The sequence below is a fragment of the Podarcis gaigeae genome (genome assembly GCF_964106915.1).
Source record: "Podarcis gaigeae genome assembly, chromosome: 3".
Lineage (NCBI taxonomy): Eukaryota > Metazoa > Chordata > Lepidosauria > Squamata > Lacertidae > Podarcis > Podarcis gaigeae.
The window spans coordinates 25,107,354-25,123,335 of NC_139680.1; the positions used below are offsets into that span (position 1 = coordinate 25,107,354).

A 15,982-nucleotide genomic window follows, 5' to 3' on the forward strand; every position below is an offset into this window, starting at 1 on the left:
TTCGTAGAGTAAAATAAGATATCAAAGCCTATTTTGGGTCTTGTTGCATGGACTGCCTAGTATGGGTACAAATATTATTCCTTAGGTGTAGCTGAAACCATTACAAAACAAAATACATTACACAATTATCAATAATTATTATAACTAGGCATTCTGTCAGATATGAGTAGATGGTGGTGAGATGGCTTGTTTTGAGCTCTGTGGTTTGTTTTTAGCTCGATTATTTTAAAAATCGCAGTTCCAGCTCTTTTTTGTTAACTGCTTTGAGGTTTTCTTCTACAACCAAGATATAAATAAATTTTATGAAATAAATAAATAAAATTGCATGGCCTCCCTATTTAAGGGGAAATGAATGCAGAAATACAGCTTTAGCATTATAAAACAGCATACTAACATTTAAAAAGCCCAGGTAGTATGTTTCCTGTGCTGCAGGAAAATGGGAGGTCGGGAAAAACGAGACAAGCACCTCAGAACAAATCTTTGCGTGATACTCCAATTCAAGGTTAGCTTTATCTGAAAACAGATCACAGTCAATTTAGCAAGCAGTGAAGATATAAGTGACCTACTCTGAAGAAAACAAGGACATGAGAAATGTCATATCCGACTGCTTTTAGTTCTCTTAACCTTGCAGGCTGCATATCATACTTTGGGAGGGCAACTGATGCACGTGTTGCCAATAGGATTTCACATGAAAAACCCCTTATTTGTATTCGGAATAGACAAATTTCAGTTTATTCAGTGGAATCAACATTATTACATTCCCTCTGCTCTCTCAGACTGAGAGTTTGAGGGCATATCCTGTCTTCTCAACAAAGTTTGTAAACCACTCTGCAATACTTACTCACTTATTCCATTTGTGCCCTGCTCTTCAGCCAAAAAGCCTCCAAGAGAGGATTACATTGAAACATTCTGAATTGCAATATCAAAGCCACAGATTTCAGAGAAAAGGAGAGAACATTGACCACAGCTAGACATGTTGGCTTTTGTAGGTTTATGATGGATACTTAGGATAAATTGATTTTTATTATTTTTTTAAAACTAACAGCCAAGAAGAACAATTACCAAAATTCACCAAGCAACAGTTCTTCACCATCACCCTTCCAGGACCCGAGGTACATGCAGAGGAAAATAAGTGAGTGCAGGCACAGTGATTTAGAATAGTTCCTTTGGATTGGATTTCCAGGTTACTTTTGACACCATGGCAAACTTTTTGTCATTGGCAAAAAAAACCCTACAGCTGGTCACAGCAGATGATGGAGAAATTAATGGCTTTATTGTAGCAGTGATTTAACCCTCCATTAGCTCCTGCCAGCCACTAATTGTCAGACTATCTGCCATGTCAATAGAAGGAAGTGTGGCAAGTGGACAGATGCTATTGTCTCATTATCTAATGTCTTATTATTCTTTGTAAAATGTGTCCATGCTGGTTTTTGCAACTGAGGTTCTGTGTTTATGTCTTAGAGGCTGGCCACTGAGAGAATGGGATGCTGGAATCAGGCCTGCCCCAAGACATTTTGGCACATGAGCGGGCCACAAAACAGCACCCTCCACCAGGGAAGAAGGGGTGAATGAAGATCTACCCATCAGGAGAGAGGAGGGGAATAAAGATCTACATTGGTAACAAATGTGGGAGAGACCAGCAGTCCCTCCTATTCACCAAGAGGCCGTTGCAGAGGTGTCCAATAATAATAATAATAATAATAATAATAATAATAATAATAATAATAATAATAATAATTGTACCCCACCCATCTGACTGGGAATAAAAATAGGAATATCATAACACACATGGATACAACATAAATGGGGATTTTGGCTAGCTTGCACCTATTTAGTCCAACAACAGCAACAACAACATTATTTGTACCCCACCTATCTAACTGGGAATAAAAATAGGACTATAATAACACACATGTTAATACAACATAAATGGGGATTTTGGCTAGCTTGCACCTATTTAGTCCAACAACAGCAACAACAACATTATTTGTACCCCACCTATCTAACTGGGAATAAAAATAGGACTATAATAACACACATGTTAATACAACATAAATGGGAATTTTGGCTAGTTTGCACCTATTTAGTATTATGATAATAATAATGCAGTACCCATTTTCTGGACCGCTTCGTGTGTGCGTATGGGAAAATATTCCATATAAATATACCATTACACATTACAATCATCTTTTGACTGAACAAGAAACATAAAACAAACATAAAACAAGAACTGGACTCAAAATCTGTGATTCTAAAAGTGACTTACACTAAGGCAGTCCTATTAATTTATCAGTGGACTTGTTTCACTCTTTTTAAATAATGATTTATTATTTATACCCCGCCCATCTGGCTGGGTTTCCCCAGTCACTCTTTTAAAGATTTGCAAGCCCCTCATGTGGGGAGGGGACTGGACTTAGAAAACTAGACAGGGATGAACTAGGGAAACTTGGGGAATAAATATGGCAAGACACACCCCACGTATACCCTTTCCCAAAACTCCAATTCCTCTCTTCCCCACACACCACCACCTTCCAAATTCCCACCTCCCCCATATCCACACCAAGCAAGCCTACTTACTGCTTCCAGGAAGGTACCATCCACACCCACCCCTGGCTTGGGAAAGCCTCGGGAGTATCTACAGCAATGCAGCCAACCACTCGCGACAGAAACTATCCCTGCGTTCCACTCTAAAGACCCCGCCTTGTAAGAGGCAGCAGCAGCAGTTGCTGCTGCTCACCTGGAGCAGGTGCATGGGCGGGCGTGAGGCGCGATAGGCGTCTAAACCACGCGCCTGATTTTCTTTTTTCTAACGTTGGAGTCGAAGCCGCGAAAGAGAGCTCGGGGCGCCAACTCCTGAAAGAGAATTAAAAAAATAAAAATGATTTCAACTTTATTTCGTATCCTTCACATTTCGCCCCCCCTCCACTCAGGCATTATACGAAGACGGCCGTCGGCTGCCGTAAAGCGGCAAGGGCGGCTTTTCGCGACAGTTGCGAGGGCCTCCGAACTGCCTCTTTCGCTGCTCGGTCCTGTTGGCGGTTCCTGAGAGAAAGAGAGAGAAAGAAAGAGCATGGCGGCCGGGGAAGCTAAGTCCGTTTTATTCGTTTGCCTGGGTGAGTGGAAAGTGGGGGTGGAGAATGGGGGAGGTAAAGACGCAGCTTTTTAAAAATAAAAATAAAAATGCATGGGGTTTCATGATTATGCTTTTCTATGTGTTGGAAACCGCCCAGAGTGAGTAGTTGTTGTAGTAGTGGTAATAGTAATAACAACAACAACAACAACAAGAAAATAATAATAATAATAATAGGAAGTGTTATGCAAGCTGACAAAATACGTTCATGGACTTGGAATACAAAAATGTGCTGCACGTTCATATTATTCAGTTCTCTATCTTTAAGCTGTCCTGTTTCCTCCCCCCAATTACAGTGGTACCTCGGGTTACATACACTTCAGGTTACATACTCCGCTAACCCAGAAATAGTGCTTCAGGTTAAGAACTTTGCTTCAGGATGAGAACAGAAATCGTGCTCCGGCGGCGCGGCGGCAGCAGGAGGCCCCATTAGCTAAAGTGGTGCTTCAGGTTAAGAACAGTTTGAGGTTAAGAACGGACCTCCGGAACGAATTAAGTACTTAACCCGAGGTACCACTGTATATCAGAAGAGCTAAGCCAGGAGCAGCTAGAAGAGCCACGACATTCTTTCTTGTGAAGAAAGATGGGCAGCCAGAGTGGAATCCAGTGTTACCACTAAATCTCTTAAAACTTGTACATACAAGAGCTGCCTAGAAGCGAGAAACATTTACATTTGGAGTAGGACAGAAGCTGCCTGCTCTCTGTGGTGATGGAAGGAGACTGTTTTACATAACACCACCTCCCCCTGGCTTTATAATACAGTGGTAATCTATTACTCATGGGTTTGGAGGGGGTCTGTAACTTGGCAGACAGAGAGAGAAGGCCTGAAATACAGGACAAATCTGTCAATACAGGACTCAGCATTTTACACTGAAATGCGGAACAATCCTGTATTATACAGGACAGGTGGCAACCCTACTTTCTGATGATCTCCTGGTTCAGATCTTCCACCTTCCTTTGTGGCACTGGCAGTACTATGTTTATCCTAGTAATGGGAAGGGGCATTGGTGAGTTTAGTGGTTTCCCACCACCATCACCTCCCCTGAGGAATGGCTGAGTTGGGAAGGTAAGATACAACTTAGATACAAGGGCTGGGTGATACCTTGTTTTCAACATCACAATATATCACCAGCTAAATATGATATCTTGATATATCCCAATATATATCTGCGGTGACGGAGGGCCTTGCTGCCCCCCACGAGGGCAGAGGGTCCCACCATACCTCCCTGCAGTGGTGGAGGGTGCATCACTCTTCCTCACAGCAGCAGAGAGCCTTGCCAGGCCTCCTCATGGCAGCAGTGGGTGCCACCCTACATCCCTGTGGTAGCAGTGGGCCCAAGTGTGTGAGGGCTTATCTTCATTTCTTATTGGTTAGGACAGAGGAGGGAGAGAGCAAACAAAGCTGGAGACAGCAGTGCCTGCATAGTATGTGCCTGCAATTTATCTGCAAAGTATCGTTCCACTGAGGAATGGGAAATTATTAAGTCTTCAGCTTTTATTTCACCGGTACATGTCCTATGTTTACATTGATTTGCAAAATATAAAGCTGGTCAAATATCACTTAGCCTCTGCTTTTGGTTTGTAATAGGAGTAGTGGATATTCTTTACATAGCAGACTATAAGTTACTTAATACTTGAAGAGTAACATGTCTGTGGATCTCTTGTGGTGTACAGTACATGTGAGAAATAAATGGGAAGGGTAACAACAGAAATGAAGGCTGTATGCTGCTACATTTGCTCAGAAGTACCACTGAATTATGGGGCTTACTCCAAAGTGCATAGCTTTGTTTTAATATTCTTGTTGGTCCCTAGGGCATCACTGGTGTAGGAAGGACTCCATCTGCCCCAGTGCTGCCCTGGCGAGCGAAAAGAAAGCATCTCTTTATCTTGGCAAAAAATTCTCCCACAGGCATGCTATCATTATTAGAAGGTCTTAGAGACAATCTCTCTCTCCCTCCCTCTCTCTCTCTGTGTGGTGTGGCATTGTTTTGAGAATGTCCCTGGTGCTGACTTTCTAGAAACGGTGCCAGGAGAGAGAGAGAAGAGAGGTTCTTTTACAAAGGTAAAAAGAGGTAACATTGTCCCTTCACCCTGTTTCTTAGATTAGTGGACAAGTTGAAACCTCTCCATTTAACCAGTGTAGTCCCCGGGGTTCAACAGTGTCACCTGCTGAGAAAATTATTTAAAGAATAATACTCTATTTTGAAAAGGGAAGCCAAATCATTTGGGGTTTTAGGGGCCACCAGATGTTGATAGGAGCCGATTACAGCTCAGGTTGGCTACTCCTGGTATTCAGTCAAAAAATCCTCTGGAAGAAATGGATGAACCTTTCCCTGATAGCCGGCACTGAAACTACCCTGCAGAGTGAAAGCAGGAGAGGAATTTTATGGAAGCTACAGCCTGATTATTAGATTGCTGTTACTCTGCCCAGCCTCATTGCTTCTGGGGCAAAAGAAACATGAAATGACTATTTTGAAACATGTATCAATTGGTAAAAATCAAATAGGTGCATCTAAACATGGGCCCTGTCCATAGTTGTACAGTCTGGACTATGTGTCAGTGAGGCATGCACAACAGTGGATTATGCCTGATATATCTCATTCCTTTGCCCACATGTGAAGTAGGAGATATCACTTTATGAAACCTTTTTGCTTGATTAAATTGTGATGATGGAGGTGCTGCAGCTGAGAGAGTGGATGACGTCTCTTAAAATCTCTAAACAAATGATAGTGATACAGTTTTTCTCTGACTGCATTTAGAAATCCTGCTTTTAATTGTGGCTGGTTGCTTTTGGAAAGTGTTTAACTAGGATTAGACTAGGGTCCGGCAGCATGGTGTGGAGACTGTAGATAGAGCTCTCTCCTTCAACACTTAGAAGCAGTGTTAGAAACTGAGATATGAAAACTAGGAGCTAAATGGCACCTTAAACCCAGGTTATGGGTGCAACAACAGAATGTCTAGGCACACTTTTTTAATACCAAGGAGACAAAGCTGAAAATGAATGAACTGCAGCTAAAATATTATGTTCATTTTCCACATGGTCTCGTCCTTCCCCTGCCCAACTCCCTAATATTCCTAAGAAGGTCTCTTCTCCAGTCTTCAGAGAGTAGCTGGAAGTGAGGAGGCAGAAAAAGGTCCTCCTGTCCTTACACTCTGCAGTTTTAATCTGAAATCATGGGTGTAGTACTGCGCCCAGAGCTCAGAAGCTGCTCACGCTAATGAAATTCCCTGTCGCAAAATGCACCTAGAGCATTGAGAGTTTCGAACACTGCTTGGAAGTTGGGTGCTACTCAATTAAATTGATTGGCAGTAGATTGGACATAGTTAGAAGACAATACCTATTTGTGCGACACATTTGTTGTTGTTGTTGTTTAATCGTTTAGTCATGTCCAACTCTTCGTGACCCCATGGACCAGAGGACGCCAGGCACTTCTGTCTTCCACTGCCTCCCGCAGTTTGGTCAGACTCATGTTTGTAGCTTCGAAGACACTATCCAACCATCTCGTCCTCTGTCGTCCCCTTCTCCTCGTGCCCTCCATCTTTCCCAACATCAGGGTCTTTTCCAGGGAGTCTTCTCTGTGCGACACATAGTTAACTTAATTTGCTTCCACGATGTGTGGTTTTGGCCATTGGACAGGGATAACTTTAAAAGGAGTTCAGAACATAGTCATTAAGTATTGATTCATCAACAGCTTCAGCCATGATTGGACATGGAAGAGACATCTAGAGCTGAACTAAAACTCCTGACTGGCAACAGCAGGAGTTGATGCAGCAGTGTGTACACCACTGCATCCACAGCCCCACCACTCACATTGGGACAACATGAAAAAGTTCCTCTTCACTACACCAGATCCTTGGCTGAGCCCATGGCCATCAACTGATGACATCAGAGCCAGCTGAAGAGCCAGTGAATCCTGCACTGGCACACATTTTGTGAGTTCCTGCTGGCTGTAGCCTCTATCTGCCATTTGAGGATCAGTATTGAGATTTGGCTGTGAACACCCCACCAACACTCTTTGCTGGTGGGGTTCTCTGCCTAACCTAGTCCTCTTCCAGCACAGGAGGGCGTAGCTGTTAGTGTACCTCTAAATACTAGCAGCTGGAGGGGACAGAATACTGGAGAGGGAAGGTGCTGTCAAGTCCTGCTTATGTGCTTCCTGGGAACATTTGGTTGGCTGCTGTGTGAAAAGGATGCTGGATTAGATAGACACTCACTCTTGGTCTAATTGAGGTCCCAGGAGATAGTTATTATATGCTTAGTAGCTACGTTAAAGTTGCACTGTAGACCGTTGTCAGCCAAAACGAGAATGTGTGCATGTTGTCATTGGAAGTTGCATTGCTGCAGAGTGATGAACAGACTGAAACTAAATAGTAATCCTGCCTTTACTGTTTTAGTATCAGAAGAGGGATTATCCATTAATGACCCCTTCACAATGCAAACACTGAGTTAGGCAACGCCACTTTTATACCCATTATGTTGAGGTGCAAGGAGAAGGTTGGCCTGTAGTTCATCTTGTAGCACAATTCTGTCTGTGTCTACTCAGGGGAACAAATCATATTAAACACAATATGACTTACTCCCAAGTAAACAACTCCAGGGTTTCAGATATAAGATTTATTTTGTAGGGAAAGGAGATGGGGCAGAAATGAGTTAATACCTTCCCCCATGTAATTTCTTGTATCTCCTTGTTGAGCCCCAGCTTGTATTTTACTAGTATGAAGTTAAAGACTGCATTACAGTGTACTTGTAGCTTGAGTCAAACCAGGTAGTTGTTACTCAGTGGAAAAGTCTGCAGGTCATAGGCTGTGATTTCACTAGGTGTCTTAGGAACTAGGCTTAAAATCTGGAAATGCTGGTGATTTCAGTGGAATGTGTTGGTGAAATTGTCTTTTGGGGATGTAGAATTCAATCTGTAACAATACATTGTCAGCAATGTTACTGGAAACCAATAAAGCCCATAGAACACTGGTGTGTACTGACTTGCAACAATCCGCCTCTGCTAAAAGTTGGTTGCTATTGGTGAACAATAATGGGCTTCTCGCAAGCCAGGTGTGGAAGTCAGGAAGTGAACACTGCTGTGAAACTGCACAGAAGGGGGAGCTGATAAACCCTGTGGCTTTCTTCAGTTCTTCACATCTACCTCCACAGGTTCTGGAATGTTTCACTTTAAGAACACAGGAGTGAGAGATTGCATTTTAGAGTCACTGTATCTTTATTTCCACAGGGAACATTTGCCGCTCTCCTATAGCCGAAGCTGTTTTTAGGAAACTTGTGACTGAAGGAAACATTGAAAACAAGGTAAGTTTTATTTTAGCCGCCAAAGCCGCCATTCTCTTAGCATGATATAAATATTTTGACCTTACCTGCATCTGTCTGTACCAATTTATCAGTGTTTCTTTACCAAAGCCAGATTAAATGTATTTCCATCAGAAGTGCTAAATGGCAGACTGAGGGGCATCCCTTATCAGAATAGGCTCTGTGTATGCTCTCAGGACATCAGTTGTATGAGGCATATGCTACTGCATTGCGGACAATATGAGCAAGCTAGGGATCTATTGATTAAACCCCTACTGGCAAATCAGCTGGGTAAACCTGAAACCTAGTATACTAAATATCTTCTGGACAAGTATAATGGTATCACAGTGGCCATGGCAAAGTTTCTTTCGGTAGTCATACGTATCAAAGATCATCATACTTAAGACTAAACAAATATCATCTCAGTCTCCCTCTGCCGGGGGGTTGTCTGTATGAATCTGCATTTTATTCTGAATCTGTGTTATGGATTTTTGGACTGCAATAAAGATTATTATTATATTTTGACTTGTTTTTCTGTAGTGGAGGATAGACAGTGCAGCAACATCTACGTATGAAGTAGGAAATCCTCCAGATTATCGAGGCCAGAATTGCATGAGGAAACATGGTGTTACCATGAATCATATTGCCAGGCAGGTACTGTACCCATATTGCTTTCACTGTATGTATGCATATGTTCTTGTTGTTCACAGTGGGTGATAGACAGCGGTGCTGTTTCTGACTGGAATGTGGGGCGCTCCCCAGATGCGAGGGCTTTAAGTTGTCTGAGAAATCATGACATTCAGACGGGCCATAAAGCACGACAGGTAGAAAGAGTCTGTTTGTTGTTTTCTGGAAACTATGGGTGGTGCAAAAGTCTTGGTAACTGCTGTAGGTTGGATTGCGCATGGATTGGCAAAGTATTAAATGTTTAACTACTCAGTGCCGTCGTGGTTAGAGCAGTGGAAATTCTAACAGCATCTGCGTAAAGTGGTTGGATGAAGCCGTGTTCCAGAGCCTGTTAACACTGTTCCCTGACTGAAATGATTTCAGTGGTTAGGAATATTACTATTTTATTTCTTTGCTAGCCAAGGTGAATCACTTTCCATGATCCTAGTTTGCCATTTTGTTGCCCATTCCTCCAGTTTAAAGAGATCCTTTTGAGTCATATTGCATTTGGCTTTTCATAGTACAGTGGTACCTCTGTTTACAGACGCTTCAGGTTACAGACTCCGCTAACCCTGAAATAATACCTCGGGTTAAGAACTTTGCTTCAGGATGAGAACAGAAATCGTGCCGTGGCGGCAGTGGGAGGCCCCATTAGCTAAAGTGGTACCTCAGGTTAAGAACAGTTTCAGGTTAAGAACGGACCTCCAGAACGAATTAAATTCTTAACCCAAGGTACCACTGTACTAAAGAATTTGGTGTTGATTGCAGGCTTGGACTTCTCACCCCTGGCTGCAGTTCATTAATAAACAAGTTAAATCACACCAATCCCAATAGAGACTCACTGTTAGCTTCCCTCCATTGTGACAACTGTTCTTGGTTCAGAGCTTAAGCAACTCTGCTCCAGTAGACAATTGTAGGATATAAGAGATGGCTAAATGATATTGATTTCAATGTCTCAGTTAAAATAAATGCACATAATTTATCAAAATTCCTTTAAGGCCTGACCTTCTTTAGATGGATTCATAACTGCAGCATTTCTGTTAGACAAAGGATGTGTCACATGTTCCCTTCTGACTTTTTCTTTCCTTTTGTGAGGTCTTGCTTTAGTTGTTTTCCCCATTTACAGATCTTTTTATTATTGTTCCTTTAGCTTCACTGGTGCCCTTTTTGACCTTAAACTCCCTTTAGTCCATTTCATGTAAAACCCATAGAACTCAGCATAGATGAGAGCCTCTCAACACTCAAACAGTTCTGCCTGCCTTCTGCTTTTTCTTCTATTTCTCTTGATATCTTGATTCCCCCCCCCCCATATTTAAAAGCTTAACAAGGAAAGCTTAAATGGTATAGTTCACATCTGTTGTTTTCAACACATCAAAATGTGCTCTGAATGTTATCACAGTTCAAAAGAAGAACTGATGGCATCTTTGGAAGAGCACATTGTTGAACAATAATTTTACGTCGTAATCATTACAACCCTACCCCAGAATTTCTGAACAGTGTTTGATTTTTGAGAGATAATATGAGCAATAATTTGTGTAAATGTTCCCTGGCTAAATGCTAAAACACTAATTGTTCTGTCTCCAGTTTTATTTTTCGACAATTGATTTCTGAGCTGCTTACTTTGCAGCTGTCAGTTAGCATACATAAATGTCGTTTGGCTTTAGAATTTTAAATATGTATTGCTAACTGCCATCACTGCAACACTGGCTTAACCTTATTTTACATTTTTTTTTATTAAGAATTGTTGTGACATGGATCTCTGTTAACAGTGTTTAAACATATTTGTTAAATTCTAGGTTACAAAAGATGATTTCCTGACGTTTGATTATATGCTTTGTATGGATGAAAGTAACTTACGGTAAGTTGTGAAAACTATGTGCTTTTTGCTTATAGACGATGATAGTTCTGATTATTCTAGCCTACATGGGTTGTTTGCTACATTTAGTGCCTCCTAATAGACACTAAAGCCCTTAAAGAGTATTCCCACTACACCCTTTGTCTAAAACATGGGGAGGGAAACAGATTAAATTCCAGATGTTATTGAACTACCCTCAGCTCTGGCCAGCATGGTCAATGCATAGAGATGATGGGGGGTTAATTCAAATACAGCTGGAGGACCACAGGTTCCCCGTTCTGGATCGGAATAGCATTGTACCTTTTGCATTATAGTAATCTATTCCTCATTTGAGCAAATGATTGCCAGGATTACTCTGCAAGAGGAGAACAGGCTGCTGTATGAAACCTATATTTCTGGTGGATCCAGGTGTTATTTCAAGTCAATGTTCTGAAACTGTTGCATATATTTCCTGAGCCTCTCATTAGTATTTTTGGCTCCATAGTGTTGGTATTCCATAACTTACACTTATACTTGGGTACAACATTACATAAAGATATGTGTGTTAGATGCTGCATACTAAATCACATCACACTGTTAAAAGTGTGTGGTTTTTTTCCTTTATACACTGTGATTTTTGTTTCCTTTATGCACTGCAAACTCTAAGGACATCTTAGTGTCAAAGGAAAAAAAGAAAGAAAGACATGCCGCACTTAATGACAAAAAGTTGCCTAAACTTTTGTCTTGTAGAGATCTGAAAAGAAAAAGCAATAGTGTTCAAAACTGCAAATCTCAGATTGAGCTGCTTGGGAGCTATGATCCACAAAAGCAGCTTATTATTGAAGATCCGTACTATGTAAGTATTCAATTCTATTAGTCCTTTTTAACTCAAAATCAGTGTTTTAGCAATCAGTGTTGTAATAAAGAAATATATTTAACTTAAATTGGTTCATTTTATTTTTTGTCTCTGCTTCTTTCTATAGGGGACTGATGAAGATTTTGAAACTGTTTATCAACAGTGCCTTAGATGTTGTAAAGCATTTTTGGAGAAACCTCATTAATGGGGCAAGTGTTTGTGAAAGCAAATAATATTTAGCTGTTCTGTAAAATTATTTTCAATTGATATTAAATTGTAAAGATTCTAAAAATAAGTTCTTTTTTAGCATACTTAATTTCATGGTGTGCACTGCACCTTGTACTTGAGAAATGGTAGGCTTATAAAATTAATATTGACCTTGATCAAGCATCTATATAAGGGGGAAAGCATCCAGAACTGACAAAATAAATGTGTGTGATTCTTGGTATACATATTCCACATAATATGTAAAAGAATTCCTGTATGCATACTCTAAATATGATACACCTATGTCTGTTTTCCATTGCTACTTGTATGTATGGTACTTTCTAACCTTAAACATCTTTCTTAGAAGTATCTTTTGGATGTTTTGTCACATGATTAAGAACTGAAGACTTAACAAAACAGTCTCTTTTTACTTTTTCCATTATTTGTGATTTGAAAGAGAGAGAGACTTACAGCCATATAGAGTTGTTGAGCTGTATGAATTTCACAAGTCTGCATAACCACAGAATAAGTTCATTGTGTGGTCTCTTGATGCATAGTACAGTCTCCTAGAGTCTTGGTCTCTCTTTTTTCTATTTATTAAAACAAAATCTAGCCTTTAGTAGCTGCTGAAATGATGCTTGAAAGAGGATTAGTACAGCCTTGTGAAGTCTCGGAGAAGTGTGCATGGCAGATCATGTGTACTAACGGAAGCCGAGCAAATTAATTAAATATGCTTCACTTGCCCTAACATATGCAAACTACAACCGTGTTAATTTCCACACAACATAATTTTGGCATTACCTCCTTTTTAATCATAAGTATACACAGCCCTGCTTTTGAATTATGGTGCTGGAGGAGACTCTTGAGAGTCCCATGGACTGCAAGAAGATCAAACCTATCCATGCTTAAGGAAATCAGCCCTGAGTGCTCACAGGAAGGACAGATCCTGAAGCTGAGCCTCCAATACTTGGGCCACCTCATGAGAAGAGAAGACTCCCTGGAAAAGACCCTGATGGTGGGAAAGATTGGCACAAGGAGAAGGGGACGAGATGGTTGGACAGTGCTCTCGAAGCTACCAGCATGAGTTTGACGAAACTGCGGGAGGCAGTGGAAGACAGGAGTGCCTGGAGTGCTCTGGTCCATGGGGTCACGAAGAGTCGGACACGACTAAACAACAACAACAACATACACAGCCCTGGCTATAGATGAGAAATGTTTGAAGAGAAGAGTTAAAAGGCCAGTAATTGCCTCATTGAGAACTAGGACTGCTCTCTTCTGCTTCATGGGCATTCCCTTACAGGTCTATAAGCGAGATTTCCTTTTGACATTTTCATTTAACATTATCATGGTAATCATAATCATTATAATTTTATAATTTTACACCACCCATCTGGCTGGGTTTCCCCAGCCACTGGTAAGCATTCTGTAGATCATAACCACATTTGCCACTTTTTAAAAAGTGATATATGTTTAGTGCCTACACCCGCCTGTCTCTTATAGCTGTGATGCCTTTCCTGAATATCCTCATGCTGGAACTTCTATGTGCCTCCATCATGTTTTTTCTTTCCCATCATATCAAACACATCCTCCTTGGTGGTTTGCTTTCAAGTGGCTTCATCAGTTACTCCTCGGAGCTTCTCTTCCTAAATTATTTAAAGGATGCTTTTAATACTCTTCTCCCATCTCCTTTCTTGTAAATAAGCTGTCTTTCATGACTGTGCCAGTTCGAAAGCATGCCAGTGCAAGTAGATAAATAGGTACCACTTTGGCGGGAAGATAAATGGTGTTTCCGTGCGCTCTGGCACTCGTCACAGTCCTCCGTGCGCCAGTAGCGGTTTAGTCATGCTGGCCATATGACCTGGAAAACTGTCTGTGGACAAACGCCAGCTCCCTCGGCCTGAAAGCGAGATGAGTGCCACAACCCCATAGTCGCCTTTGACTGGACTTAACCATCCATGGGACCGGGACCTTTACCTTTACCTTCTTATCCCCTCTTTGAGGTTCAGTTCCTCACAATGCAGAGCAGTACAAGAGAGCACATGGGTAGAATCCTTTTATGGGGTGCCATGCTTTTCCCTGAGTTGATTGCAACGTGACTTAGAAGAGCTAGATAGACCATGAAAAGATAACTAAATCCTTGATCCCAGCCTATTCCTTAAAATGTCTGGGCATGATGACAATACGTGACTCCCGAGTTGGCATTGCTTAGCTTCTCTCTTGCCCCACCTCCCTTTCTTGGAAAAGCATTTCATTATTGCTGCTTCAAAACTGAGCCAAAGAAAAGCTTCTGCTACACAGAAGCAAGCAGCAAAATCCATAGCGTGTCACAAATGTGCTTTACTGCTTCTAGTAAAGGACACTACTGAGTGCAAAACTCCTCCGGGTAATAAATAACTCAACATATAACATAAAGCACATACTGAAGGGCGTTGACATGAATAAATGTCTATTTGTAAATAGTTGGATGTCTGAGCTATTCCTGGTCTACTGCTTGGTTTCAAGCCCTGCAGTGTAATAATGCATGGGAGGCTGTCTTATCTTGTAAACAGCCAATTATAAAAAATGTTTGCCAAGATCTTCATCTTCCCACTTAGCAGAATTAATAAATACAAGCTGCAGACAAGAAAATAGGAAGTTGTCATAATAATTCCTTTGGCTGAGTGTTTCTATAAACAGTGTTTATTGGAGTATTTTGCACTGTGTGTACACATCAAGACATTAACGTTTCCCCTCTCGCCTACTGCTTCTCATGTCCCAAGCACATTTGCAATATTTATTTATTAGTTTATCTTATTTATTAGATTTATATACCACCCGCCATCATAAGATTTCAGGGCTGTTCGTGAGATTAAAACGCAAATAAATAGTTAGAAACAGCAAAACAATACCCCCTCCCACAGACACATTTAAAAGGCTGTGGAATATTAAACAGCCAAAGGCCTGATTGAAGAGGAATGTTTTTTCGCCTGGCACTTAAAGATATATAAAGAAGGTGCCAGACAGACCTCCCTGGGGAGAGCATTCCACAAACGGGGAACCACTGCAGAAAAGGCCAGTTCTCATGTTGCCACCCGCTGGACCTCATGTGGAGAAGGCACATCCTGTTGATGCTGCTGGACTGGCATGTTGTGTTCCTGGTTAAGGACTAGCATGGGCAGGGAGGTTTAATGGTGCTACTAGATAATACTACATGTTTACTGAGTGTTGAGGGCAAACTTTCTTTGAAGCATCTGGATTCAGGTAGGTAGCCGTATTGGTCTGATGCAGTCAAAATAAATTAAAAAATTGTCCAGTACCTACCCCCCCTTTAAAGCAGGAATACTGTAGTGGTCTTCGAAATTAGATACATATTTTGGGTACCTTTCCCATTTCAACCCTGCTGGATTTAAAATGCACCCAGAGCTGAATTTCATTGCATGCAAAACTCCATAGCTATTGATTTAAAATGTCATAGGAAATTCAGAGGCAAATAGCTGTAATTTATTTTTATAGGCTACGCTCAAGTGCTGCTAGGAATATATTTTTGTTTTAATAAAAATGCTAACTTTTATTCCTGTTTACAGCCGTACTAAAATTAACTGTCATGCCAATTGACTTGAAAATACAAGAGCAAATAAAATAGGAAAAAGATCAGCTTAGCTGTATTGATCCTTGTAATGTTTTCATTGCTTTAGTTTCATAATGTAGCAAATTACTTTGAGTACACTTTCTTGTTGTTGTTTTTTTAAAAAAACCCTGCGTGAAATACAAGTGACCATCTGAATCTCTGATCCTGATACACATGGAACACTTTTCCGTGGTTGCTTTCAAACTTCCATTTAAAGGAAAAACCTTCAGGTGTTGCAGGTATATGGAAATGAATGTTTCATATTGACGGGACCCCAAGGCAACACTTAGAGAGGAGGGACAAGAACATCATTTACCTTACTTTGTTTAATTATGGCTACAGTATTGAATTGGATAGAGATGGCTATTTTAAGAAGCCCTGATAAT

General features: G+C 41.0%; 2 protein-coding genes and 1 long non-coding RNA gene across 4 annotated transcripts in view; 2 read left to right on the forward strand and 1 right to left on the reverse strand.

Annotated features, from left to right (window-relative positions):
- SH3YL1 (SH3 and SYLF domain containing 1) overlaps window positions 1–2,836 on the reverse strand; it is a 29,673-nt gene extending 26,837 nt beyond the window's left edge. The window contains exon 1 of the mRNA XM_083730757.1: window positions 2,578–2,836. Within this exon, the coding sequence (XP_083586883.1) occupies window position 2,578 (1 nt within the window). The 5' untranslated portion in view covers window positions 2,579–2,836. The remainder of the gene's footprint in view (window positions 1–2,577) is intronic.
- LOC310840856 overlaps window positions 1–15,631 on the forward strand; it is a 145,067-nt gene extending 129,436 nt beyond the window's left edge. Inside the window, exon 2 of the long non-coding RNA XR_014562212.1 lies at window positions 13,747–15,631. This is a non-coding gene — a long non-coding RNA (uncharacterized lncRNA). The remainder of the gene's footprint in view (window positions 1–13,746) is intronic.
- Window positions 2,955–12,077, forward strand: ACP1 (acid phosphatase 1). 2 transcript variants are annotated; one of them, XM_083730911.1, is made up of 6 exons: window positions 2,955–3,113; window positions 8,356–8,429; window positions 8,967–9,080; window positions 10,889–10,950; window positions 11,677–11,782; window positions 11,910–12,077. In XM_083730911.1, exons 1-6 carry the CDS (start codon window positions 3,071–3,073, stop codon window positions 11,985–11,987), a joined length of 477 nt encoding a protein of 158 aa, XP_083587037.1. In that variant the 5' UTR covers window positions 2,955–3,070; the 3' UTR covers window positions 11,988–12,077. The 2 variants fall into 2 exon arrangements, with proteins under 2 accessions (XP_083587037.1, XP_083587038.1); XM_083730912.1 differs by lacking the exon at window positions 8,967–9,080 and adding an exon at window positions 9,137–9,250.
- Window positions 15,632–15,982: the final 351 nt, after the last annotated feature.